The 27,521-nt window shown below is 50.4% G+C and overlaps 2 protein-coding genes across 3 annotated transcripts in view; one reads left to right on the top strand and one right to left on the bottom strand.

Moving 5' to 3' along the window:
* Positions 1 to 1,461: 1,461 nt before the first annotated feature.
* Positions 1,462 to 26,409, bottom strand: LOC112546801 (trypsin-3-like). 2 transcript variants are annotated; one of them, XM_075908162.2, is made up of 6 exons: positions 25,929 to 26,409; positions 7,752 to 7,840; positions 6,706 to 6,874; positions 3,579 to 3,832; positions 2,870 to 3,006; positions 1,462 to 2,298 (listed from the first exon to the last, which is right to left on the bottom strand). In XM_075908162.2, exons 1-6 carry the CDS (start codon positions 25,937 to 25,939, stop codon positions 2,131 to 2,133), a joined length of 828 nt encoding a protein of 275 aa, XP_075764277.1. In that variant the 5' UTR covers positions 25,940 to 26,409; the 3' UTR covers positions 1,462 to 2,130. The 2 variants fall into 2 exon arrangements, with proteins under 2 accessions (XP_075764277.1, XP_075764278.1); XM_075908163.2 differs by lacking the exon at positions 25,929 to 26,409 and adding an exon at positions 8,713 to 8,867 and having other exon boundaries at positions 1,627 to 2,298.
* LOC102447103 (uncharacterized) overlaps positions 24,453 to 27,521 on the top strand; it is a 36,274-nt gene continuing 33,205 nt past the window's right edge. The window contains exons 1-2 of the mRNA XM_089772734.1: positions 24,453 to 24,607; positions 26,903 to 26,991. Of these exons, the coding sequence (XP_089628860.1) occupies positions 26,913 to 26,991 (79 nt within the window). The 5' untranslated portion in view covers positions 24,453 to 24,607; positions 26,903 to 26,912. The remainder of the gene's footprint in view (positions 24,608 to 26,902; positions 26,992 to 27,521) is intronic.

Below are 27,521 nucleotides of genomic sequence, written 5' to 3'. Positions count from 1 at the left end.
GGTTGTTTGGTGGTGGTTTATTTATTTTAATTCTGTGGGTTTTTTCAGTCAATCTCACAACTTTGGGTTGGGCCCAGACTTGCTGATTTTGAACTCTTGGGACAAGAGATACTAATGGCAAAAGATGGGGAAAGCACAGGCTGATTCTAGAGAAAAAGAGGCTGTGACAGAGAAAAGAGAGGTGGATTGCACTCATAAACCACAGCTGGCTGGAAAATGAGGTTCCCGTTCCATGGGAAATTCAGGGCTGCTTAGATATGCTGGAGGGCAGGGATAGACGAATTGAAGGATTAGGCCATTAGGCCAAAAGAAATCACGATCAACAAGCATAAGTGCAGAGTCCTGCCCTTGGGACGGAAGAATCCCAAGCATTGTTACAGGCTGGGGACCGACTGGCTAAGTAGCAGTTCAGCAGAAAAGGACCTGGGGGTTACAGTGGATGAGAAGCTGGATATGAATCAAGAGTGTGCCCTTGTAGCCAACAAGGCTAATGGCATATTTGGGTGCATTAGGAGGAGCATTGCCAGCAGATCTAGAGATGTGATTGTTCCCCTTTATTTAGCTCTGGTGAGGCTACACCTTGAGTATTGTGTCCGGACCCCCCACTATAGAAAGGATGTGGACACATTGGAAAGGGTCCAGTGGAGGGCGACCAAAATGATTAGGGGGTGGAGCATATGACCTACGAGGAGAGGCTGAGGGAGTTGGGTCTGTTTAGTCTGCAGAAGAGAAGAGTGAGGGGGGATTTGAGAGCAGCCTGCAACTTCCTGCAGGGAGGTTCCAAAGAGCTGGGGAAAGGCTGTTCTCAGTAGTGACAGATGCAGAACAAGGAGCAATGGGCTCAAGTTACAGTGGGGGAGGTCTAGGTTGGATCTTAGGAAAAACTATTTCCCTAGGAGAGTGGGGAAGCGCTGGGATGGGGATGGTTGGGGAAGCGCTGGGATGGTTCCCTAGGAAAGTAGTGGAATCTCCACTTTATCCTCTAGTGGCCCCTTTTAGTGCTTCCCAGCGGGTTTCTAGCCCCACCTGCGGCTCTGTCTTTACAGAATCTCAGCCCTGGGTTGGGCTGTATCCTCAGGCTTCCCCCTTGGAGCCACTATTCTCTGGGGCTTCCCCCCGTCTCAGTCCTCACCCACCCTGCAGCCAGCCAGGGGCTCCCTCACTGCTCCCTCGGTCCCCCCTTGCAAATGGTCCTGAGCTCAGTCCAAGCTGCCAGCCAGGAGCCTCCTGACCCCCTCCCCTCGTCATTGCCTCCGACTTAGTCGTCGTGCTGCAGCTCCTGTCACCCAGCCATTTCCACGTCTCCATGCCGGATCCCTCCACCTGCCCTACCCACCCAGCCCCCGTAGTCCCAGCGAGCCACAAACTCGGAGCTGTGGAGGGACAGCAGGGACCTCGAAAGATCATGGAGAGAAGCCCATTGCCCCAGGCTGCGTCAGCAGACAGCGCATTGCGACCGTCCCTGACAGCTGCACGTCCAGTCTGCTCTCAATCACCTCCCGCCATGAAGGTTTCACCAGCATCCCCGGCCACCTACTCCCTGCTCAGCCCTGCAGAGAGGGAAAAGGTTTTCCTAGAGGCAGAGTTGCCCGTAACAGCAAAGTGAAAACGAAATGCTCGAAATGACAATGGGACCTGACACGTTTTTTCCCAAAGGTTTTATTGAGGCCAAGTGACAATAGAACTTTCAAACAGCACGTCCCTGTGCAGGGTCAGATTGGTGGGCAAAGAACCACGCGAAAGAGTCAGGTTTAGCAGCTGGACCCTCATGTGCTGAGTGCACTGGGAAGGGTGGTGAACATCTAAATCCAGTCCGCCTTTGGGCACGTCCCTTGTGAATTTCAAGCGGGTCTGGTGATTTTTTCAAGCCAGTCTCACAATTGTCAGGCTGATTCATGCTGTGTGAACCACTCACCCATTTTCCACCCAGGCTCAGGATTATGCCAGGTCTGGCTAGTAACAGTTGGCTGCTTTGGACTGGCCACACTGCAGCGCCCCATCCCCGTCCCACCCCGGCCAGCTCCCCGCACCCTAGTGAGCACACGCTGGGTGCGGCAGCCAGGGGAGGAGTGGCACGGCTGGGGTGGGGGTTGGAGGGTTACTGACGCGGGTGTGACATGCTGGCAGCTCTCAGTCCAACCCAGAGCACCTCCTCCGTATGGTGTCCCTCACCCACCGGACGGCTTTGCAGACTTTGGCGTAGACGCCAGGCTTTTCTGGTAGGACACAGATGGGGCCCCCCCAGGAGACCAGGCCCTGCAGCCTCCCCTTGCAGACCAGCGGGCCTCCTGAATCGCCCTGCGGAGACAATGCCGAGTGTCAGCAACCACAACTGCACCCCAGCGCATGCGCACTGAGCTGAGCCACTCCCCTTCAGCAAGGACACAAATGCGCACACCCACACACCTACGCTCACCCCAGGACACATAGCGTCCAGGTACACGTATACACATGAACACATACAGAGCAGGCTTCATGCCCTCCAGCAGGGGGCGGCAGACACACACACACACACACACACACACACACACACACACACACATGGACTCATCCCCTTTAGCAGAGGGTGGCAAAGACACCCACATAGGAAGGAATTCAGGGCAGAAATGGCTCCTACAGCTGAGCAGGGGGTCAGACAGCCCTAGTAGGGGGATGGGCCCAACACTGAGGGCTCAATGCAGCTGGGGGGCAGCCTGGCTGCTCGTCCACAAGGCACAAAGCCGGGCTGGGGCTGGGGCTGGGACCGAGTGATGATGGCCCCTCTGTAGAAGGCTGAGAAGAATTCGGAGGTTGTGTTGGATAAAGAGCATTGAGCCGTGGGAGTTCTGGCACCCGGCACCTTCCCCCCACCCCCAGGACACCTTCTTACCTGGCATGACCTGATGCTGCCACGTTCCATGCCAGCGCAGAGCATGTTCTCTGTGATCCGGCCTGGGTAAGGCTCAAGACACCTGGTCCGGCTGATGGTGCGGAGATCTGCACACTGCAGGTTGCCTAGCGTGTGGTCTGGGCAAAGACAGGAAAAGAAGAGTTCCAGTACAAGGCGCAGGAGAAGTAAACGTAGAGTAAGGCCCTTCGCTGATATAAACTGACACAGCTCCACTCACTCCAGTGGAGCTACGGCCCATTGACTCAGCTGGGATCTGCCCCATTCACTCAATGGAGCTATGGCCCATTGACCCAGCTGGGATCTGCCCCATTCACTCCAATGGAGCTATGGTCCATTAACCCAGTTGGGATCTGCCCCATTCACTCAATGGAGCTATGGCCCATTGACCCAGCTGGGATCTGTCCATGTTCGTTTTCCAAAAAAGGAAATTGTTGATGAACAGAAAATGCATAGAAAAAACCCCCTAATTTCAGGGCAAATGAAGAGTTTCAAAGAGATCTATATGGTATTTTAGTACTTTCTTTGGATTTGAAGCACATCTCTCAAGTTTTTAAAATGTTTTGAAAACAAAAGGAAAGGACATTCCGAAAGGAAACATTTTGACTAGGACACGGTCTCCTGAAAGAACTTCCACCCTCTCCCCATGAAGAACCCAACCTCGTCTCCTCCCCTCTATGGCCCAGCATACTTTTGGGAAAGTTGGTGATGCCCCATCCTGAGACTCTGCATCGCGTTCCAGGAGCGGGACAACGGGTCGCCAGGCGGATCGTTTTCACAAAGTTGTTGAGTCGAACAGGCTTATCCAGCTCCAGAAGCATGAAATCATAGTCAAGGCGGCGGAGGTTATACTTGGGGTGCATGAAGTAGCTGCGGATTCTTCTAATCTGTTCTGTGCCTTCCTTTACCTGTAGATTATAATCCCCCAGATGCACCTGCACTGAGCTGCATGGAGAGAGGACAAAGGAAGAGATGAATGGTGAGAGGCTATTCCAAGGTCAAAATGGGTACACATCTAGAATTGGGCCAAGTGATATCTATATCTATATCTATATCTATATCTATATCTATATCTATATCTATATCTATATCTATATCTATTAGAGTGTGTCTGTCTCTCTGTGGCTGTGTCTAGACTGCATCCCTTTTCCGTAAAAGGGATGCAAATCAAACACAGCGCAATTGCAAATGAATCGGGGATTTAAATCCCCCCCGCTTCATTTGCATAAACATGGCTGCCACTTTTTTCCAGCTCGGATTTAAATATCCCACGCTTTATTGGCATAAACATGGTCGACGTTTTTTCAACACAGTTTTGTTGACAAAAAACGACAGTCTAGATGTGGATCTGTCAACAATAAACCTTTTTTTGACGGATCCTGTAGACCTAATTTTCTGAGGCATACAGGATCTGTCGAAAAAGGGTTTATTGTCAACAGAAACTCATCCAGACTGATGTTTTTGTCAACAAAACTCCTTGTCGAAAAAAGCAGCGGCCATGTTTATGCTAATGAAGTGTGGGATATTTAAATCCCTGCTTCATTAGCAATTTCTATGTGCTTCATTTGCACCCCTCTGTCGACAGAGGGATGCAGTCTAGACATAGCCAAAGTGAGGTCAGGGTTTGGCTGTGCCAGGATAACCGGAAGTCCCTGGAAAAGGACTGGTTTCCATAACACACAAAGGCTGTGTCTACACTGGGCCACTTATTCCGGAAAATCAGCCGCTTATTCCGGAAAATCAGCGAGCTGTCTACACTGGCCCTTGAATTTCCGGAAAAGCAACAATGCTCTACTGTACAAAATCAGCCACTATTCCGGAAAAACTATTCTGCTCCCGCTCGGGCATAAGTCCTTATTCTGGAACACTGTTCCGGAAAAGGGCCAGTGTAGACAGCCCAGTAGTCTTGGTGAAAATGGCGATCAGAGCTCTTTTCCGGAAAAGCGCGTCTACATTGGCCACAGACGCTTTTCCGGAAAAAGGGCTTTTCCGGAAAAGCAGCCTGCCAATGTAGACGCTCCTTTTCCGGAAAAACTGAAAACGGAATAGTATTCCGTTTTAAGCAGTTCCGGAAATTCATGCCAGTGTAGACACAGCCAAAGGGAGGGGCTGCTGTTCATAGGGACACGGTATGAGAGTGGCCACTGGGAGGCGGCTGCACAGCAAAGGAGAGACCAGCAGGGCTGGGGCTTCACCAACTTGCCTGGCAGCACTCTGCGTAAATAGCCCCCCCCCCACCCCCCCACCGCCACAGATCCTTTCCCCCCTCCTGGTTCTTGGCTGCAGTGCTGGAAGGGAGAGAAAAAAGGTCACTGGTAGGCCCCTGGTGGCTGGACTTGGAGAAGAGAAACAGCCCCTGACCGGCAGGGCAGAGCCTGGGGGAAAAGAACAGGCCCTGGGGGGTGGGGTGAGGTCTGGAGAGAGAAAACAGGCCCCTGGCGGGTGGGACAGGGCCTGAGGGAGAGAACACATTGAAAAAAAGTGTCCTGGTTTTTCACACTTGCTATCTGCTCCCCCTCCTTTTGCGACCCACTTTACATGGTTATTTTTATTTTCCCTTGTGCTGGGTCACCGTGGCCTGCTCCTGCCAACTCAAATCTATATGCTGGAGCCCTGAGAATGGCAACCAGTCACATCTGCCTCAAAGAGTTTCAAATAACCTAGTCTTCTAGGGAATTAAAAAATCAGGGAACCGCAACTTGGTTGGTCGTCATGAAACTTTTTGGAAAAGAGACTAACAGGGAAGCAGGGAAAAATCATGTTTGCCAAACGTCGACATCTATGTGATTTAATCCATGTAATTTAGGAAAAACATTGGGAAAAACTTCCTCGCTGTCAGGGCGGTTAAGCCCTGGAATAAATTGCCTGGGAGGTTGTAAAATCTCCATCACTGGAGATATTTAAGAGCAGGTAGGTTAGACATCTATTTGGGATGGTTTAGATGGGGCTTGGTCCTACCACGAGAGCAGGGGACTGGACTTCATGATCTTTTGAGGTCCCTTCCAGTTCTAGTGTTCTATGATTCTATGTAATGTAATGACATTCTTTAATAGAATGAAGATACCTGCTGAGTCCTAACACAGAGAGAGGTGGGACAAAAGAGGGGAGGGGAAGGACAGATCTCTCTGCAGTATTGACAGAGCTCTAGAAAGGAAACCCCCATTGCTTTCAATGTTGAGGCACCCCCTGGTACTAGACACCCCACCTCCATTCCAGGGATTTCATTCTCATCGAGTAGTTCCCGGAGCCCCTCACAGCCCGTCTCTTCCACTCTCCAGCCCTCAGCTGGGGGGTGGGCACACTTGGGGGTTAGCCTTGCGGAGTGCGCAAGGCTTGGGGCTTCAGCCATGTGGGAGGCGCTGGGACTCAGGGTTCCAGGGTTTAGCTACTGGGCCCCGTGGACTCCCTGAACCACAGTGGGCCTCAGGCACACCCCTCCCCCAGCTTGAGAACTAACAGCATCCGGCTGGAGTCAAGGGAAAATCTTTCCCACAGCTCCCCCCCATTCCATCCAGCTCCTCGGCCACCTGCCCATGAGCCGGCAGCAGGAACCACACGGCCTAATGCTGGGGCGTGCAGAGCCAGTTCCCTCCTGCCTGCGCCACAGGGCAGACCGATACGGGCGGCCCAGGCACATCTGCCGAAGATGGCTGGAAAACCACAGCTGGTGCAGAGAAGGTCCCAAAAAATGCTTTGAGGACTGGAAAACAATAGAGGTGGATGGGGCTGGGTTGGGGGGGCAGAGGGAGATGTCCGCATGGGAACGTGGGTAATTCCCAGGAACCCCCTCTCTCTCTCCCACGCCTGCGCTGACTTACCTGATGTTTCTGCTGCAGTGCGCAGCAGTTAGCACCCACTTTGGGTGTATCAGGCTCCCAGCACAGTAGGTGGTGCCGTTCTTCAGGAGAGCCGCTTGGTAGGGCCGTGAGCCATTGCGGCAGGGATATCCAATAAAGAGCCGTTCTTTCACTCCCCCTGAGTCACAGCCTGCAAAGGAGAGAGGCACACGTCAGCCACAAGCAGGGAAGAATGCGGATAAATCGAGGCTAAGAATTAGAGGGAAGTTACTGAACAGCAAGGGAAGGTAGGTGTGAAGAGGGGAGGGGAAAAAACCCTCATTATTTCAAATACGGTGCTTGAGTCACAGATACGACTGAGTTGCCCGTGGAAGCAGGGACTGGACAGGATGAGCCATGGGAATGTGATGATTATGCTGCTAATTAATTAAACCAAAGATCATAATGCAGCATTTTCCAGTGTAGACTGGACTCCACCATCAAACTACATCTCCCATGATGCCTCACAACCATGGATCCCCATGATGCACTGGGCTGTGCTCACCAAAAGGGGCCTGGTGCTTCATGGGATACACAGTCTGACCAGAGCATTGGACATTATCACAAAGGCCTTCTGAGATTTTTAAAATATTCTTTATACGTTTTTTAGCAGAATTAACATTCTACTAGAAGAATGCTCTAGAAAAGTGACACATTTCGATGTACGCTGAAAATTTAGAGACCTCGAAATCTCAGAGAAAGACTTATTGTTCCCAAACACCTTTTGCTTGGTGGGAAATTGCAACTTTGTTTCCTTGTTTCCTAATTCAGGAAGAAAACTCTTGTGAAACCACAGCTCCTTGCCTGCTCCACAGCAATGGAGACTAATTAGAGACGAGGCCTGAATATGTTAATTCCCTTTTGCAATCTGTCCAATCGATGATGGGATAGCCAAGAATTTCCACTTCTAGCAACTTGGCTTAAGCAACGTCTGAGACACTCCTGTAGGGCCAGTGGTGAAACCCTCCCACCCACGCTGAATCCTCCCACCCCACCCAACGGTGGCTTCTCACCGGGCTCTTTCCTACCTGCTGCTGCCCCGGCGACCAGCACAGCGAGGACCAGCAGCTGCATGGCGGCCATGGCGATGGATACAGTCGGCGGCGGCGCTGGTTTACTGCAGGGAGAGAGTGACGGGGAATCATTGTCCGGGGGCGTCTTCAGGCAGACGGACGGTCTCCCGTGTCCGGTGTTGGATTAGGATTCAGGAAAGGCTGGTTTGAGTGCCTGTTCTTCCTCATACTCCCATATGATCATGCAATTTCTCTGCACCTCAGCTACCCTGCCTGTACCCGGGGGCGATAGCAGAGCCCCACATGGATAAACACACTGGGATCGTGTGGTGGCAAGGGAGCCCGGTCTCCCCCGAATCAGCTCCGTCGTCCACTTCCACACAGTCCCTGGCTCCCCCAGGGGCACGTTCCATAGAAAGATCTGATCTGCTGTGGGGGTGACTAAAACTGAAACCACCTGAAAAAGATCTCCATGAGCTGCTCTGAGCTCCCACCCCACCCCACCCCACCCCAGTTCCCCTTCTAGTTTGTCCCCCCAACAACAGAGCAAGGCAAAACTCCCACAATCAGCGTATTAAAAGAAAATTGAATAACTCTAAGGTGCTGTCTGGCCTCCATGATAGTATCTCAGCTCCTCCTGACTTCCACTGAATTCATCCCCACAAGTGCCTGCGGGAGAGCTGCAATCCCCATTTTACAGATGCAGAAATCGAGGCACAGAACAAGCAACAGAGCCCACATCCTACAAGGAGGCAGCGTGAGATTAGAAGCCACATCTTCCGAGTACCCCCGGAGCACCGAACCACCAAAACATCCATCTTTCCTGCATGACCCATTCCACTCTGGGATCCCTCCAGTAACAGAACACTCATCGTGTGTTGCCGCAAGCCACCGCAATCTCCTGCACACCTGACCGCCATCCCCCACCCCCCAGCCAGACATCCTGATGTCAGAGGCTGGACTGGCCCTGCTTCACCTGTAGCTCCTGGTGGGGTCCTCGGGAGTGGAAGAGACACCAGCGGTTGTGACTTGGAAAAAGCTGACACTCCTCCAGGATGGGCCACTTTATATTCCGTGAAATGGGCCATCCCTGTGAGTCACTGTGGTGACTGGAGCGGGAGAGGTGTCCCACATGCGGGCAGCCAGGTGCCTCCCTCAGCCCCAGACACCTGGCTGCCGTCGGTTGGCACCGGGGAGCTGGGAGAGGGACCCAGCCTTTGCTCCCATCCCTGCCCCCTTCAGGGGAACCCGGCCCTTGGAACAGAACCTTCTCCACTGCCAAAACTGCCTCCCTGCGCCTCCCGCCCTGCTCGGGAGTGTGGCCTTCCTCTTCTCCCTGCAGTCCTGACTGAGGGGGTTGATCTCTGACCCTGCCCCACGTTTGCTGCCTCTGATCTCCCGGGAACCAGGCCCTGCCCCCTGACGCTCGGCGCTGGGCCTGCCTCGGACTCTGACCTCCGGGCGGGCAGCCCAGCCTGTGGGGGGGGGGGGCAGCGAGGGGCCTACTTGCTCGGGGGAGGTGCTGCAGTTGCCGAGTTGTGGGCCTGCCTCTGGCCAAAGGCAAAAACGACCCTCTGGTGGCTGCCACCCACGTGCCGATAGGTGACTGGGGCCCCTGCCATCGCTGTCCTGCTGCCATCGCCCAGCGCCGCAGGACTCGCACACGGACCTGAGTCTGGAAGAGACCTGGGCGTTTCTTCTTTCAGCACAGAGACAAGGGAGATGGAAGGTCCCTAAAAGCAGGGAAGCCAACCCGGCCTGTCCGCTGGCCCCTTCCTCACCCCGACCCTTCCCCCTGAGGCCCTGACTTCAGGCTGCTCCTTCCTCCGAGCTCCCAACCCCCGACCACCCCTTCCTCCCAATCTCCTGTCCTCGTGCCCCCCTTTGCTCTGCGGCCCTGTCCCCGTCCTGTTCTCTGGGCTCCCTCCCATGCCGCCCCTCTCCACCAGTCTCTTGGCCTCATCCTGTCCCTTCCGCCTATGCCCCATCCTCACGCCACCTCGCCCCCCCCCCCGAAAACCACCTCCTGCTTGCTCCTCGCTCCCCTCACTACTGTTGCTCAATGTTACCGCCTATAAAAAACCTCAGGGTCCCTCCTCTTCTAGGGACCCTGCATGGAGACGTCATTCTGCACTAGCATCCACACAAGTCTTCAGCCAATCACCAGGGCTGCGTCTAGATTGGCATGATTTTCCGGAAATGCTTTTAATGGAAAAGTTTTCCGTTAAAAGCATTTTCAGAACAGAGAATCTAGATTGGCACGGACGCTTTTCCGCAAAAGCACTTTTTGCGGAAAAGCGTCCATGCCAATCTAGACGCGCTTTTCCGCAAAAAAGCCCCAATTGCCATTTTCGCGATCGGGGCTTTTTTGCGGAAAACAAATCTAAGCTGTCTACACTGGCCCTTTTGCACAAAACCTTTGCACAAAAGGGACTTTTGCCCGAATGGGAGCAGACTAGTATTTCCGCAAGAAGCACTGATTTCTTACAGTAGGAAGTCAGTGCTTTTGCGGAAATTCAAGCGGCCAGTGTGGACAGCTGGCAAGTTTTTCCGGAAAAGCGGCTGATTTTCCAGAAAAACTGGCCAGTCTAGACACAACCCAGGTGAAGATCTGCACAAAGACCTTACTGGATGGGCTGCTACATTCAACATCCTAATGACGGTACCAGTTAATTATCGGGCATTTACACCCATTCTATTAGCCTCGTTTTGCACAGACACTCAAATTGGCAATTTTTCCCCCTTCTCCTTCCCTCCCCTCCCCTCTTTCTCTGCTATTTATTTGTGACTCTGGACCCCGTGCTCCATTCTTCTGAAGAAGTGGGTTGTGCTCACGAAAGCTCATGATACCATCTGCATCTTTGTTCCTCTAAGGCAGCAGTCACCAACCAGTCGATCAGGATCTGCTGGTAGATCTTGCAGCCTCTGACGAGTGATCCTGACAGGTTTGGCCACGTCAACTGTCCCTGTCCCCACTGCTGCGTATCTCCTGCCTTTTGCCTTGAAGCTGCCTCCCCCCATCCCTAGGAGCCTCCTGCTTGCTGGGCAGGGCAGGGAAGGGAGAAGAGGAACGCTGGTGTCAGGGTGCCCCCCACCCCCACCCTGTATTCTATCTCTACAGAGCAGAGAGGGGAAACAGGGCTTGGGATGGAGTTTGCTGGCTGCTTTTGGGAGTGGTGTAGGGCCAGGGTAGGGGCAAGTCTGCCTTAGCCCCCTGCACCAGCACCCAGGAGCCTCCTGAGGTAAGCAGTGTCCAGCCAGAGCTAGAATCCTGAGCCCCTGCCCCAGTCATGAACCCCCTCCTGCCCCCCAACCTCCTGCCCTAGCCTGGGCATCCCTTCATCTAAACACCCTCCCCGAGCCTGCACCTAGAACCCCCTCCAGCACCCCAAGTGTCTGCCCCAAGCTCAGCTCAGAGCCCCTCTCACACTCCAAAGAGCCCCTTCATCCAAGACCAGAGTCTGCACCCCAACCCTCTTCCCCAGCCTGGTGAAAGTGGGGGAGGATGGAGTGAGCAGGGGTGAAGCCTTGGAAAAGGGGCAAAAGGTGGTGGGGCCAGAGTCTTTGGGTTTGAGGTAGATCTTGGGTTGCACTTAAATGGAAAAAGTGATCTCGTGCTTAAAAAGGTTGGAGACCCCTGGTCTACGGTGCTGTGGGACCACACATTGTTTTTTAAGTCTTTGTAGTTACAGACTAACATGGCTCCCCCTCTCAGACTTTTAACCAGGTGACCAGACAGCTAAGACAACTGGAGCTTTTATGTTGAAAAAAATGTTCCGAACACCCAAACGAAACGTTTACTTTCAGCTCAAGCAAAATGGTTTGGCTGATCCCAACTAATTTTTTTGATCCCAAAATTGCCGGCAAGCAGAAAAGTTTATTCTCTGCCCCGTGCTCTGTGCTGGCTTTGATGCTTTTCAGAGGAAACTGCTGAAATGATACTTCTCTTTTAGGGATGTGAAAACAGTTTGTTCAAATGAGATTCCAAGAGTGTGTTTTGATTTGATTGTTTTCATTCAGAAATTCATTTTAAAGATTTAATAAATATTCAGTGCAGTCAATAGAATCTGAGCAAGGTAGGGATGTGGGATGGGACCGACGCCCACCTCTCATGAGCACCTCCTCCAGTTATGTGCGTCTGCATTATCCACTGGTGATCCCCCCGTCATGGCTCAATTCCCCAACCTGACACTCCGAGTGCAGGGATGGGGTGTCAGCTAGTAGAATAACTCTGCAAAACCTGCCTCTGTGACTCCCAGACACAAACTTGTTTGATCTGAGTCCTCCTGAGATCCAAAAAGACAGAAGGTTGGTTCCTGGCTGCTACCACTCAAGTGATTAAAAGAAAATAGAAAATAAACCCTTTTCTAGGGAAGACATCACTTGGGAATCCCCTACCTAAGGTAAAGCTCTCCCCACTACCCCAACCTCCATTTTGCTTGGAGTTGGGAAAATGAACAGAGGGACTCTGCAGACAACAATGGACTGTTCCCAGGTAACTAGGCACGTAAACCTAAGGACAAAATAATCAACCAATACCAGTTAATCAAAACAAAAGGAAAACTCATAGACTCATAGACTTTAAGGTCAGCAGGGACCATTATGATCATCTAGTCTGACCCCTGCACAGTGCAGGCCACAGAATCTCACTCACCCCTCCTAGAATAATCCTCTCACCGATAGCTCAGATATTGAAGCCTTCAAATACTTTGAAGACCACAAGATGCAGAGAATCCTCCAGCTGTGATCTGTGCCCCATGCTACAGAGGAAGGGGAAAAACCTCCAGGGCCTCTGCCAATCTACCCTGGAGGAAAATTCCTTCCTGACCCCAAATATGGCGATCAGCTAAACCCTGAGCATGTGGGCAAGACTCACTCTTTTATTATCAAAACAAAACTGGGGTTGCAAGCATAATAGGTAACTAGGAGTTAAATAGACTCAGGGAAAATCCCTGGGCTGTAATCCTTAGTTACAAAAATGGAAAACAATTAGCCAGCTCAGATATAATTTTCAAACCCCCAAACAAGGAAAACAACAAAACCTGATAGACTGTCTAAATTTTTCCCTACTTACACAATTCAAGAAGTCTGTTCTTGGAGAGAGAATGTCTCCCGTCTCCCTCAATACCTGAGAGAAACTGTTCTGATCTCAAAAAAGAAGAGAGAAAGAAAATCCCCCCCTCCCGCCCCAATCTGAAATTCTTATCTGCATTTTTATCGGCTGACTGCCTCAACCTCCTTCCTGGGTGCATCTCCAGTAGCTTAATCCTTTCCTCATTCTCCAGGTAAGTCAGACTCTCCTTAGCAGCTCCTATTTTTGACACTCCCTTGTTGTGGTTCTCAGGGGGGTTTACAGCCCCGCCTGGGACTCTGTCTTTATAGAATCTCAGCTCTGGGTTGGGGCTGCATCCCCAGGTGTCCCCCTTGGAGTCACTATTGTCCTGGGGCTTTCCCCCGGCTCAGTCCTCACCCAGGCCAGGGGCTCCCTCTCTGTTCCCCTGAACCCTTCCTTGCAAATGGTCCTGAGCTCAGTCTAAGCAGCCAGACAGGAGCTTCCTGCTCCCCCCATCACTGCCCCCCACTTAGCCGTCGTGCTGAAGTTCCTTCACTTTCTCTGGATCCTAGTAGCAGCTCAGTCCAAAAACTTGTACCAGCTGTCCCCTTCCACCCACCCACACTTCCCTCCTTTTATATGGCCCTCCTGGGCCCTGATTGGTTGCTTTCCATGCAGCCACTCTAGCCAGCTTGGAGGTCCTCCCCACTACTCTCTTCCTGGAATGGGTGTGGCAGAGTCCTGAGGTTTCCAGCAGGGGGCCTTTGGGTTTAGTCCACTCCCTCACAGGATGGAAGAGACCTCAAGTGTCACCCAACCATTTCCACCTCTCCATGCCTGATCTGTCTATCCACACAGCCGTCCACCTCCTCATTTCTAGCCATACAATCTTTGAAGGACATAGAAATTTGACACCGTGTAGGTTCAAGCATGGGGGTTTATTACGCACAGCGCTGGTGGAGTGTCACTTTGCTTGTTAGGCTCAGTGAGATTGCCATACAATGGATGACTATAGATTATATAGGGTGACAATGGGCGTAGAGAAGGGATGGGCGGGAGTTCCTGAGTCCCTGGATAGGTTCTAGCAGCAAGATGTAATGAGCACAGAAAGACAATAATCTAAAAGATTACATAAATGCTCCGCCCATGGCTCAGGTTTATATGTATGCTAATAAACAGGTGTTATGGGGCAAGTGTCCCCAGCCCTGCCTGCCTTTCCCCAGCCCTGCTCTGTCCCAGGAAGCCTCCAGCTTCCCTGGCAGCCAGGTCTGTCCTGCTCCCCAGCTAGAACAAGAGCCTCTCTTCCTCCCGCCTGAGCCCTTATTTATTTAGCCTCAGCTGGGCCCTAAGTGGCTATTATCAGCCCCCGCTGTGGCCTTTGCTCTCAGCCTTCTCCCAGGGTTGGGTTTTTACCCTTAAAGGGCCAGACCGAAGCAGACGCTCCCTCACATCAGGATAAAAGGGACCTTGAAAAATCATCAGATGAAATCCATTGCCGCTGACTGAGTCAGCAGTCAGCACATTTAGACCATCTGTGAGAACTGTATGTCTAACTTGCTCTTAATCACCTGCAGCCATGAAAACGCCACTGTCCCAGGTAACCTACTCTAGTGCTAAATTCTGCATAAAGTTGGAAAGTTTTCCCTAGAATCTTAGATTGTGTTTAATAGTTTAACATAACATCAAAGTCAGGCCAAACTGCCAGTTGCTGGTGGCCAGTGGCTTCCCACTAGAGTATCTTCTGCCCCCTGTGGTCATTTCATGGTATAACTCCCTCCTGCCAGACCCCCCCCCTTTCCAGTTTATGAGAAACAATCAAATTCCAGGCACATCCTATTGTCCTAGCACCAACAAACACTGACCTTGCTTTAAATGAAGATAAGATGTAGCTACTTACCAAATTTGGTGTGTCACTTATCCTTTTAGGAGAAAGTCTTGAACAGACTCGCGGATGCACATTTCTAAAATATAGCTAGATTGCCCTCTTAATGAAAATAATCAAGTCAAAACAAAATATTGGGACCTAATTGAAATGAATTGTTTTGCCATCATCAAAACAAAATTATATTTTTAACTATTTCCTCTGAAAAGTATCAAAACTGACACAGAAAATGGCAGATAATGAATTTTTCTGTTCAGTGGCAATGTTGGATTAACAAAAACAAACCCTGCTTGGGAACAACCAAAACATTTCATCTCACCTGAAAGTAAACATTTCATTTGGGCGTTCGACATAAAAATTAAAGGAAACTTCTCAACAAAAGTCTTTTGGACGTGAAAGTTGAGGAAGGTTTTGTTCAGAAATTTTTTAAACAAAATGCTTTCACTTTTGTGAATTTTTTTATTGATTAGGTTTTTTTTTTTTTTTATCTAAAACATCCAGCCACACAGATGCATGCTCATCCTCCATGAAATGACAGATACTGAAGGTGGACCTGCAGGTAGCCTACAAGGCCAGTCTGGAATCTGCAGCTCTTGTCCTAGTAGAGCATTCAGTTCCCAGTGGAAGTAGCAGATGCAGATTGTCAAGTCGGGCTGCCGCACAACCTCCCCTCCTTCTCCATTTCCTTGTTTCCTGCTCTCATGGTTGGTCCTCGAAATGCTGGGATCCTTCCCACAAGGCCCTTCTCTGTTCTAGTCAGAGTAGATGGACAAAGAGACAGCCTCTCTTGATGGTGGTGCAGACAGGCAAAGGCTATAGCAGGATGGTGATCTCCAGTCGTCTTGGTTGCCGAGTCACCTGGTGTTTGGCTGAAGACTTGTGTGGACACTGGTACAGAATGATGTCTCCATGCAGGGTCCCTAGCAAGGGAGAATCCATGAAATTAGGCTCTCCCACATTTTACAGGCCGTAATGGTGAGCAATGGTGGTGGAAAAAGTTCCCCAAAAAGTTAGCTGAGTAAAAGTACTACTTTGAAAAAAATGTAACTAAGTAAAAGTCAAAGTATCCTTCTGGAAAACTACTTGAGTAAAAGTGCAAAAATATTGCATCTTAATTGTACTTAAGTATCCAGAAGTAAAAAGTAGTTGTTTGTTTGTTTGTTTGTTTGTTTGTTTGTCCTGAAAGAGCTAGAAACACCAAATTTTGCACGGATATGACTGATTTGCACGGATACTACTAAAAAGGCCATAGAGCAGTTTTTAAACTAAGAGATGGGGAAAAGCCGATTGGTGCAGAGATGCACATAAATCGGAGGGAGACTTCTCTTAGAGGAGAATCCATTGATAGAGATTCTCTAGCTATAGTCAGATAGAGAGGAGGGGAAAGGCCAAACCATGGGCCAGAGCAGACAAACAACCGCATATAAAGAAATCCAATGCATCAGGGAAGGGCAGACAAATAAGCAGTGGCAAATTTTTCAAGTGCTTCTACACCTGTGGTCCCCAACCTTTAGAGGCTCCCGGGCGCCCAGGGGCGGGGCCATGCATCCGGGGGCACACCAGGGGATGGGGATGCCCTTGCACCCGGCAGCAGCACCGGCATGTGCCCCTTGGCCGGGGCTGGGGCCGCCCGAGCGCCTTGCGCCCAGGGCCGAGGCCGCCTAAGCGCCTTGTGCCATGGGCCCAGGGCCAGCGCCGTCGCCCGAGCCGTGCGCCTGGGGCCGGCACCGGCGCTGCTCGAGTGCCGCGCGCCCGCATGTGCCCCGGGGCTGGGGCCGCCCGAGCGCAGCGCACCCGGAGCTGGTGCATGTCGTGCGCCTGGGGCCGGTGCCTCCCATGCACCAGGGGCGGGGCCAGCCCAGGTTGTCGGCGGGCACGCACAAATGCCCTGGCGGGCGCCATGGCACCCACAGGCACCGCGTTGGGGACCACTGTTCTACACAAATGGTAGGAGTTTGACTAATAAGATGGGTGAACCTCGTATTAAAGGAGGAGATTGACATAATAAGCATCACTGAAACCTGGTGGAATGAGGAAAATCTGTGGGATACAATCATACCGGGATATAAAATATATCAGAAGGATAGAGCAGGCCAGATGGGTGGCGGAGTGGCACTGTATGTGAAAGATTATGTAGAATCAAATGAAATAAAAATACTAAATGAATCAACATGTTCAATAGAATCACTGTGAATAGTAATTCCATGCTCCAATAATAAGAAATTAGCTGTAGGGATATATTATCGACCACCTAACCAGGACAGTGATACTGACATTGAAATGCTGAGGGAGATTAGAGAGGCTACCAAAATAAAGAACTCTATAATAATGGGGAATTTTAATTAGCCCCATATTGACTGGATACATGTCACCTTAGGAAGAGAAGCAGAGATGAAATTTCTCAATTCCTCAGATCAAATACTGGAAGGAAATTATCACAACCATATATACCAAAGGAAACAATTTAAAAAATGAACACATATGAAAAGGACAAATCAAATTTTAGAACAGAAGGGGGATGGAAGGGGGGAAGGAGGGGAGGTAAATGTCTGTGAGCTAATAGTATTAGAGGTGATAATTGGAGAAGCTATCTTTGTAATGGGTAAGATAATTAGCGTCTTTATTCAAATTTGAGTGTAAAGTGTCGAATTTAAGCATGAATGACAGTTCAGAGGATTCTCTTTCAAGTGAAGTCTTAAAAGGTCTTTGAAGCAGGATGCAGGTAATCAAGTCGTTGAGACAATGTCCTTTCTGGTTGAAATGGCAAGAAACTGTTTTTTCTTTGTGATCCTGTCTAATATCTGTTTTGTGGGCATTGATCCATTTCAACCAGAAAGGACATTGTCTCAACGACTTGATTACCTGCATCCTGTTCAATTTATTCATAAATGATCTGGAGAAAGGGGTAAGGAGTGAGGTGGTAAAGTTTGCAGCTGATACCAAATTGTTTAGGATAGTCAAGACAGAAGCAGCAGAAAGAGATCTTGGAGTTATCGTGGATAGTTCTCTGAAAACTTCCACACAGTGTGCAGCGGTGGTCAAAAAAGCAAATGGGATGCTAGGAATTATTAAGAAAGGGATAGAAAATAAGACACAGAATATCTTACTACCCCTGTATAAAACTATGGTACGCCCACATCTTGAATACTGTGTACAGATGTGGTCTCCTCACCTCAAAAAAGATATTTTGGGTTCAGAAAAGGGCAACTAAAATAACTAAGGGTTTGGAACGGGTCCCATATGAAGAGAGGTTAAAACAACTGGGATTTTCAGTTTAGAAAAGAGGAGACTGAGGGGGGATATGATAGAGGTCTATAAAATCATGAGTTGTGTGGAGAGAGTGAATAAAGACAAGTTATTTATAAGTTCCCATAATAGAAGAACTAGAGGACACCAAATGAAATTAATGGGTAGCAGGTTTAAAACTAATAAAAGAAAGTTCTTCTTCACACAGCGTGTAGTCAACCTGTGGAACTCCTTGCCAGAGGAGGCTGTGAAGGCTAGGACTATAAGAGAGTTTAAAGAGAAGCTAGATAATTTCATGGAAGTTAGGTCCATACAAGGCTATTAGCCATAGAAATGGTGTCCCTGGCCTCTGTTTGTCAGAGGCTGGAGAAGGATGGCAGGAGACAAATTGCTTGATCATTGTCTTCGGTCCACCCTCTCTGAGGTACCTGGTGCTGGCCACTGTCGGCAGACAGGCTATTAGGCTAGATGGACCTTTGGTCTGACCCAGTACGGCTGTTCTTATATTCTTATGTTCTTATGATTTCCTAACTTCAATAACTGGATTGGTTATAATCTCAAAATTGATTCCCCCGGTTCCTCCAGAGCCCCAGTTGGGCCCACTGATAATTAGCTTTTAGTAGCGCCTGATCATAGGCATTTGCTGGACTCTTCTATTAAGCGTGTCACAAACTGAAACTATGAGATCCTAGAGGATAAAGCATGTGGGCACCTGCAGCACCGTCACGGGAAAACCCATAGGGGAGAGGCTGCAGTGGGGCAGAGAATCAGCAACCTCCCCTAGACTAGGGCACCAGCAGGTCTCCAGGACAGACCCAAATGGGGCTGATGCTGGCTGGGGTCTAGCCTTGCTAATTGTGGCTGGAAGAAGCCTCCAGCTCTCACAGCCTCTCAACATCTTCATGCAGCCGGGCTCCAACTGAACCCCTTCTGGAAATTACAGTTGCTTCCCTCCCCACACACCCAAACGGCTCATCTCACCACTCGCCCTTCTTTGGGCTACCTGCGTTCTCCTGGCAGGGCTGTGTGCGGTATCAGCAAGTGCCACAGGCATTATGCACTTTGCAGGATTCAGCTCACAGTACAAAGAGGAGGTGGGTAGGAGGACGAGGTTTTGAGCATCGTGGAGCCTGAGGAGGACACGGTACACTCAGAACAGCCTATTCTCATTAGAACAGGTATGGTCAGGTGCTGCATGTTCTGATCATCTAGATATCACTCATTGCACCTGGTCTGAAGGTGTTTCGCTTTGTCTGATCAATGCAACCGGTCCAGCTGCCGCTAGGAAGTCTATTCAGGTTGCCCCATGGAGTGTGCACTGAAGGCTCTCGGGGAGTGGCTACTTGGGGAGAAGTGATTTGCTGCTGCTGCAGAGCCCAGGAGACATCCCCTCCATTTCTCAGGGCTTCTGGCAAGGAGGCTGCAGGCATTGGTTTGCACAGAGTCTTTAAGGGCAGATGGGCCTTCCTGATTTGTGGGGATTAATAAAAGAGACCCTATGGGATTTGTCGTTTTGTAAGCACATCACTAGCTATGTTAATTTCTTAAAGTAATATATAAGAGAAAAGTATTTCCAGTAAAATATGCTATGTTAATGTAATTGACGTAGTTCATTCATCACACCTTTTACTATATTTTCCCCAGGCAATGCCGGGTATTTCTGCTAGTATATATATATATTTTATATACATTTATATAATATATACACACATACTATACATTTATATTTCAAAGCTGGAATTTAAATGTAGTCACAGCCTTAATTTATAAAGCTGAAGAGTGACCAAATTAAATACAGGAGTCAGATTACAGAAATGTATTTATTTTGCCTACATTCACAAGTGTGAATTTTGAGCCTTTGCCGTTTTGAATCCAGCTGGTCTAGTGTAGGAAGCAGCCATCCCATTTGTGCGCTGAACTCTGCTTGGAGAATATTTAGTGCCTTCGCCACTGGATCCAAGACCATGGCATATTTTGCCAAGAAGGCTAGCTCTGCTAGATTCAGCCTGAAGAAAAGTTAAAAGACATTGTTAATTAAGTTGAATACAGAATTATCAGGGTTTTTTTTAACAAAAATAAAACTATAAAGCAAAGAACCACTACTTACATATTGGTTTTGAATGTTGGAAACACATTTCTGATGGTCCCTTCGCCTTGTTCATTTAGTATGCGCAGAATTCTCTCCACTGCTCGGAATACAGAGTTCCATCTTGTCTGGTTTGGCCGAATGAACTGTAGCTTGCATTCTGCTTCCACCATTTCTGCTCCAATAGTTGAGTGTTCAGTTTTATTCCAGAGTGCTTGGCATTTGGCAAAAGTGGACCTGGCCAGCTTTTTGTAGGTGTCATTTGATTCAGCCTGTACCACATCTACAGATGAAACCAGGTTCAACAAGCGGCGGGCACAACAGTGGTATTTTGGTAGATGGTACTCAAGGCCGTTATCTGTGTTCAGGTGCAATGTTTTGAAATTCAACAGATCTACAGAAAAAAAATCAGTCGGGGCTACATCTAGACTACGGGGGTTTTGCGGGATATGAGAGGTCCACTTTTTTTCGCGGAAGAGTAAACGTGCTCTGTTTATCTTGTTTCACGAGGCATAAGGACTCCCCTGAAAGAGGAGGCTTTTCTGCCATTTCCCAAATGGCGGAAAAGCCTTTTCCAAAAAAAAAAAAAAAAAAGTGGAAAAAACTACACAAAATGCAAAAACATTGCAGTCTAGACCTAGCCTGAGAATACCTCCGGGTATGTCTACACTACAGCACTAATTCGAACTAACTTAATTCTAATTAGTTAATTCAAACTAAGCTAATTCGAACTAGTGCATCTAGACCTAAAAACTAGTTCAAATTAGCATTTTGCTAATTCGAACTAGCATGTCCACACTGAGTGGACCCTGAACCGAGGTTAAGGATGGCCGGAAGCAGTGCAGGCAGGGCATCGGATTAGGACTTAGAGCATGGAGCTGCTGTCTCAGGCTAGCCGAGGGCTGTGCTTAAAGGGACCCGACCCCCACCCTGGACAGACAGTTCTCAGGGGTTCCCCGCTTGCAAAGCAGTCCTGGCTTGGAGTGCCTGGACTACCCACACTGGGCACATCACAGCACTCGGCCATCAGCCCGGCTGCACTTGCCGCAGGCTGCCATCTGGAGGAGGCAATCGGGAGGCTGCAGGACAATATCCACCCCGAGGAGCCCTTAGAGCCACCCCAGTCCTCCCCATCGGGGGCTCGTACCCCATTCCTCCCTCAACTCCTTCCACTTACCCCTCCCTAGCCCCCTTCCTGATGTACAAAATAAAGGACACGTGTGTTCAAAAATAGAAACTCTCTTTATTGAACAAAACGGGGAGACTGGCAAACGGAGGTGGGAGAGGGGAGGGCAACTAAAATGATCAGGGGTTTGGAACAGGTCCCATATGAGGAGAGGCTAAAGAGACTGGGACTTTTCAGCTTAGAAAAGAGGAGACTGAGGGGGGATATGATAGAGGTCTATAAAAGCACGAGTGGTGTGGAGAGGATGCATAAAGAAAAGATCTTCATTAGTTCCCATAATAGAAGGACTAGAGGACACCAAATGAAATGAATGGGTAGCAGGCTTCAAACTAATAAAAGAAAGTTCTTCTTCACAAAGCAAATAGTCAACCTGTGGAATTCCTTGCTGCAGGAGGCTGTGAAGCCTAGAACTATAACAGAGTTTAAAGAGAAGTTAGATCAATTCATGGAGGTTGGGTCCATGGAGTGCTATTAGCCAGGGTTAGAAATGGTGTCCCTGGCCTCTGTTTGTAGAAGGCTGGAGATGGCTGGCACAAGACAAATGGCTTGGTCATTGCCTTCGGTCCATCCCCTCCAGGGTACCTAGTGTTGGCCGCTGTCGGCAGACAGGCTACTAGGCTAGATGGACCTTTGGTCTGACCCTGTACGGCCATTCTTATGTTTTTATGTTCTAAGCTCAGGGCTCAGGGTCGGGGGCTCACTTGACCACCTTGATTTTCATGGAAACCTGCTCCTGGGTGGCCAGGCTGGCAGCTATCCTGCCCTAGACGGCCACTTTCCTGTGCCTAGTGCGGAGGTCGTGGACATTGGAGGCTTCCCCCCAAACCTCGATGAGGTCCATGATGTCCGCACTAGACCACGTGGGCGCCCGCCTCTTGTGGACCCGGGCAGGCTCCTGGGAGGCGGAGGGCTGAATGGCAGCGGGTGGCTGGCTCATGCCGTGCCTGGGGCAGGGTCTGCTGGCTGGGTGCTGGCAGGCTTGCACCTGGCATGGGCACCGTAGCCAGCCCGGGCCCCTTTAAGGGCTCCGGGGCCAGGAGAGGGGCAGAAGAGTTTCCCTGGTGGTGCCCAGAGTGGTGCTAGCCTCCCACTAGTTCGAATTAAGTGGCTACACAGCCCTTTATTCAAACTACTTAATTCGAACTAGGCGTTAGTCCTCATGGAATGAAGTTTACCTAGTTCGAATTAAGCACTCCTCTAGTTCGAATTAAGTTCGAACTAGCGGTTTACCTGTGTAGTGCCTATCAAAGTTAATTCGAACTAATTTCTGTTAGTTAGAATTAACTTTGTAGTGTAGACATACCCTAACATATCTCCCCATCCTTTAGTCATTTCTTTTCCACGCTGAAAAGTCCCAGACTTGTTAATCTCTCCTCATATGGATGCTGTTCCTTACCCCTAATCATTTCTGTTGCTCTTTCTGTACCTTCCAAATCCAATAAATCTTTTTTTTTAGGTGGGGTGACTAGATCTGCATGCAGTATTCAAGATGTGGGCATGCCATGACTTTATATAGAGGCAATTTGATACTTTCTGTGGATATGTCTACACTACCCCGCTAGTTCGAACTAGCGGGGTAATGTAGGCATACCGCACTTGCAAATGAAGCCCGGGATTTGAATTTCCCGGGCTTCATTTGCATAAGCGGGGCGCCGCCATTTTTAAAACCCCGCTGGTTCAAACCCCGTGCCGCGCGGCTACACGGGGCTCGAACTAGGTAGTTCGAACTAGGCTTCCTAGTTCGAACTACCGTTACTCCTCGTGGAATGACACAACACAACACTCATTGCTACTCCTCTCACCCCCTCCCAGCTTTTAAGTACCTGGCAATGTTTTCATGATGATCTAAGGATCCCTTAATTAACTTGAATGACCTGTCTTTTGTTATTCTTAATAACCCCTCCCTTTTTTTATAACAAACTCCCTGCCCCAAAGGCAAATCTGCAAGCCCTCAAACCCTATTGCAGTTAAGAGCTGCCTTTGGAGCCTGGGCATGCATCTTTAAGCAGACCTCAAGTATGAAATCCAGGAGTTCAGACTTGGTACCTAGCTCCCTCTAAATGGTACCCATGCGCCTGTGGCTATGTTTTAGCAAAACAGGATGCTGGCTTGTGATGCTGAAAGTCGTGAGTAACTAAGCGCTTCCAGAAATTGTAGTGGAGTAAAAAGTACAATATTTTCTAACAAAACTATTTGAGTAAAAGTCAATGGATAAAAAATGTACCTGAGGAGTGTAACGAAGTATTTCTACTTAGTGACTTTCCACCTCTGAGGGTGAGCAAAGGCAGCGAGGGAGGAGAGGAGAAAGTGGGGGGTGATTTTCAGGGGGGGCGAGGTGTCATGAGGCATAGGCAGAAGGGACAGCATGAGGCCAAGAGATTGGTGGAAAGAGAACTCAAAGAATGGGACGGGGACAGGGCCTCTGAGCAAAGGGGTGGTACAAGAATAGGAGATTGGGACGAAGGGGTGGTCGGGGGTGGGGAGCTCGGAGGAAGGGGCAGCCTGAAGTCAGGGCCTCAGGGGGAAGGGTCGGGGTGAGGAAGGGGCCAGCGGACAGGCCGGGTTGGCTCCCCAACTTTTAGGAACCCTTCCTCGCCCCATCTCCGTGCTGAAAGAGGAAACGCCCAGGTCTCTTCCAGACTCAGGTCCGTGTGCGAGTCCTGCGGCGCTGGGCGATGGCAGCAGGACAGCGATGGCGGGGGCCCCAGTCACCGACCGGCACATGGGTGGAGGCCACCAGAGGGTCGTTTTTGCCTTTGGCCAGAGGCAGGCCCACAACTCGGCAGCCGCAGCACCTCCCCCGAGCAGGTAGGCCCCTCGCTGCCCCCTCCCCCCGCAGGGAGAGGGGTCACAAATGGGTTATGGGCTGTCTGACCTAGTGCTCGGGAATCAGGCTGGGCTGCCCGCCCGGAGGTCAGAGTCCAAGGCAGCCCCAGGGCAGGCCCAGCGCCGAGCGTCAGGGGGCAGGGCCTGGTTCCCGGGAGATCAGAGGCAGCAAACATGGGGCAGGGTCAGAGATCAACCCCCTCAGTCAGGACTGCAGGGAGAGAAGAGGAAGGCCACACTCCCGAGCAGGGCGGGAGGCGCAAGGAGGCAGGTTTGGCAGCGGAGAAGGTTCTGTTCCAAGGGCCGGGTTCCCCTGAAGGAAACAGAGATGAGAACAAAGGCTGGGTCCCTCCCCCAGCTTCCCGGTGCCAACCAAGGGCAGCCAAGTGCCTCCCTCCACCCCCAGACACCTGGCTGCCCGCATGTGGGACATCTCTCTGTGTCTCTCGCTCCAGAAATCACAGTGACTCACAGGGACAGCCCATGTCCCAGCATATAAAGTGGCCCATCTGATAAGAGGATCCTTCCCTTCTACCAGGTCACGACGGCTGGTGTCTCATCTGCTCCCACGGGCCCCTGCCAGGAGCTACAGGTAACATCGGGTACGTCGGGCCTCTGTCACCAGCATGTCTGGCTGGGGGCAGAGGGCATGGTGGCTGGGTGCACAGGAAATTGCTGTGGCTGGGGGAGCAACGTAGGGAGGTGACTTGGGATGTCCCGCTGTTGTTGGGGAGGATTATGCTGTGCCAAGGGGCACTGCTCTGTTACTGAGGGATTATAGGGTGGCACAGGGCCCACAGTGAAGATGGATGGTTTGGTGGCTCAGCGGCACAGCTGGTACTAGGGAGACATGGCTTCCAATCACTGGGCTGCCGCTGCCTCCCTGTCAGACATAGGCCCAATAGCTTAGCCAAGCTGTGCCTCGGTTTCCCCATCGCTACAGTGGGTATTGTAGCCTTGTGCTGCATCACGAGGGATTGTGGGAATTGAATATTGTGGTGGGATGCAGTGCTCCCCTAATGGAGGCCAGACCGCATCTTACATCTGTTCAATTCTCATTTAATAATCTAGTGATGGAAGTTTGCCCTCCTCAGTTATTGGGGGGACAAGGCAGAAGGGGAACTAGGAGGAGGGGGTGGCTCAGGCCAGCTCAGGGGGACCTTTGGCAGCTGGGATAAATTTGAGGTCTCCTCCCACACACAAGAGATCAGATCTTTTCATGGAACATGCCCCGGCAGGAGACAGAAACCAGGTGGCAGTGGAGGAAGGAGCTATGTTGAGGGAGACAATCACCATTTTGAATCACAGAACCATAGAGCTGGAAGAGACCTCAGGAGTCATCAAATCCAGCCCCCTGCCCCAGGCAGGACCAATCCCAATTAAATCAACCCAGCCAGGGCTTTGTCAAGCCGAGACTTAAACACCTCTAGGGATACAGATTCTACCACCTCCCTAGGTATCCCATTCCAGTGTTTCACTACCCTCCTAGTGTGACAGACCGGGCCATGTCTGGGCACAGCTGAGGGCATCTGCTCAGGGCGAATTGCTCAACTTCGGGGTTCCTTACAGCCCCCAGACTGGTGACCTCTCCAAACAGGCCACCAACCAATCCCACAGAGCACTTCAGCTGCCTGCCTGAAGCCTCACGAGCAAAACCCCTCCGACACCCCAGCAATATCCATGCCCCAGAGGGTCCCGGGCCTCATAAACAGGTGGGGAGTCCTAGCACCCAATCCCACCTACCCCGAAAAAGTTCTGTCTGGTCCCAAGAAACCAGCAACAGATCCCTGGTCAATTTAGCCTTTGGACCTTACCCACAAATCATGCTGGGCCAATCCTTTAGAATCAACCATCTAAAGGTTTATTATTACAATAAAGAAAAGCATGAGAGTAAGGTTGTTAAAGAATCATACATTACATGCATCGAAACTCCCAGTTCTTGGTGCAGGCTCTAGCAGAGATGTTACAGCTGCTGGTTTAAAAGTCCTTGTTGCGCATCCTAGGATCAGGATGGGTCCACAGGTCTTTCTGGCTCTTCGATCCCTGCAATGCTGCCACTGGGATGAAGTGCTGAGCTGAAGACCAAGATGGAGTCAGCCACATGGCCTATTTATCCCTCCTTCCTGGTCTCTTCTTGGCTACAGCAGGTCACCTGGCCCACGGCTTATTCCTGTGTTCCCTGCTGGTAGCCCTTAGGTATGAGTCACCCTCATTCTTTAGGTGTGTCCTTGGCCCATTGAGTGCCATTGTCCCACAGGGCCTCACTGATTAGCATGTCCATAGGCACGGCTCTGCCCACTGCTCAACCACATGCAGAGAAATATTCAGTATCTACGCAGATTAGAGACTCCTAACTACACACACAGACATTATACAATCACATGACTAGCGTACACAGGATTAGCAGACAGTAAGCTCCTATTCAACACCCCACATGGCCCCCTTTTATACCATTTTTGGGGCCAACACCCCCCCCCCCCCCCATGGGTGCAGCAGTGATCTGGCTGCTCCCATCAAAGTCCAGTAACGTGACACCTAGTGAAATAGTTTTTCCTAATCTCCAACCTAGACATCTCCCACCGCAACTTGAGACCACAGCTCCTTGTTCTGCCATCCATCACTACTGAAAACAGCCTCTCTCCATCCTCTTTGGAACCTCCCTTCAGGAAGCTGAAGGCTGCTGTCAAATCCCCTTTCTTTGTCCTTGTCACGTAGGGCACTGCTGTTGTCCTCCTGGTACAGGCAGGGTAACCGAGATGCAGAAAGTCGATGGCAGGAAGAGGCACAGGCCTAAGTTTTTCTGACTCCTAAGCAAGCACCTCACTAAGAGAGTCACCTGTTCTCCTCACGACACCCGTGGCCAGCGTGTCTCTCTCTCTCCCTGCAGTAAACCAGCAATGCCGCCGACTGTTCCCATTGCCACAGCCACCATGCAGCTGCTGGTCCTCGCCACTCTGGTTATCGGGGCAGCAGCAGGTAGGAAAGAGCCTGGCGAGAAGCCACCATTGGGTGGAGTGGGAGGGTTCTGTGGTTTCACCATCCTTCCAGCAGTGTCTCAGGTATTCCTGAGGACAGGTTGCTGCTCAGGAAGTGTGAAATTCCTTGCAAACTCATCCTCAATTGGACAGATTGCAAAAGGAAATTAACATATTCAGGACTCCTCTCTGATTAGCCGCCATATGATTTCACAAGGGGTTTTCATCCTGAATCACGAAACAAGGAAACAATTCTGAGTTTTCCCAGCAAGCAAAAGGTGTTTGGGAAAACAAGTCTGTTTCCCTGAGATTTCGATATCTCTAATTATAAAGCCTACGTAGAAATGTACCATTTGTACAGAGCATCTTTTCTCACTGTTTCTAATAGGAGCTGAATTCTGCTCAGAAGAAGATGCAAACAAACAATATTAAAAAATCACAAAGGCCCTTTCCAATAATGTCCCATGCTCTGCTCAGACTGCATGTCCCATGAAGCACCGGGTGGGTTTTGGTTGGGAGACGCTAGTGCCT

The sequence above is a fragment of the Pelodiscus sinensis genome, chromosome 22 (genome assembly GCF_052426305.1).
Source record: "Pelodiscus sinensis isolate ZL-2025 chromosome 22, ASM5242630v1, whole genome shotgun sequence".
NCBI classification, from domain to species: Eukaryota; Metazoa; Chordata; order Testudines; family Trionychidae; genus Pelodiscus; species Pelodiscus sinensis.
Note: the sequence above shows the minus strand (reverse complement) of the source record. Positions and strands in the feature narration are given on the sequence as shown.

What these genes read in the sequence shown, in the direction of transcription:
- LOC112546801 (XM_075908162.2), bottom strand. An exon ending in GGTCGCCGGGGCAGCAGCAG is followed by an intron (nt 6,875 to 7,751) that starts GTAGGAAAGAGC and finishes TCTCCTTTGCAG; the next exon opens with GCTGTGACTCAGGGGGAGTG. An exon ending in GCAGCATCAGGTCATGCCAG is followed by an intron (nt 2,299 to 2,869) that starts GTAAGAAGGTGT and finishes TTGTCTCCGCAG; the next exon opens with GGCGATTCAGGAGGCCCGCT.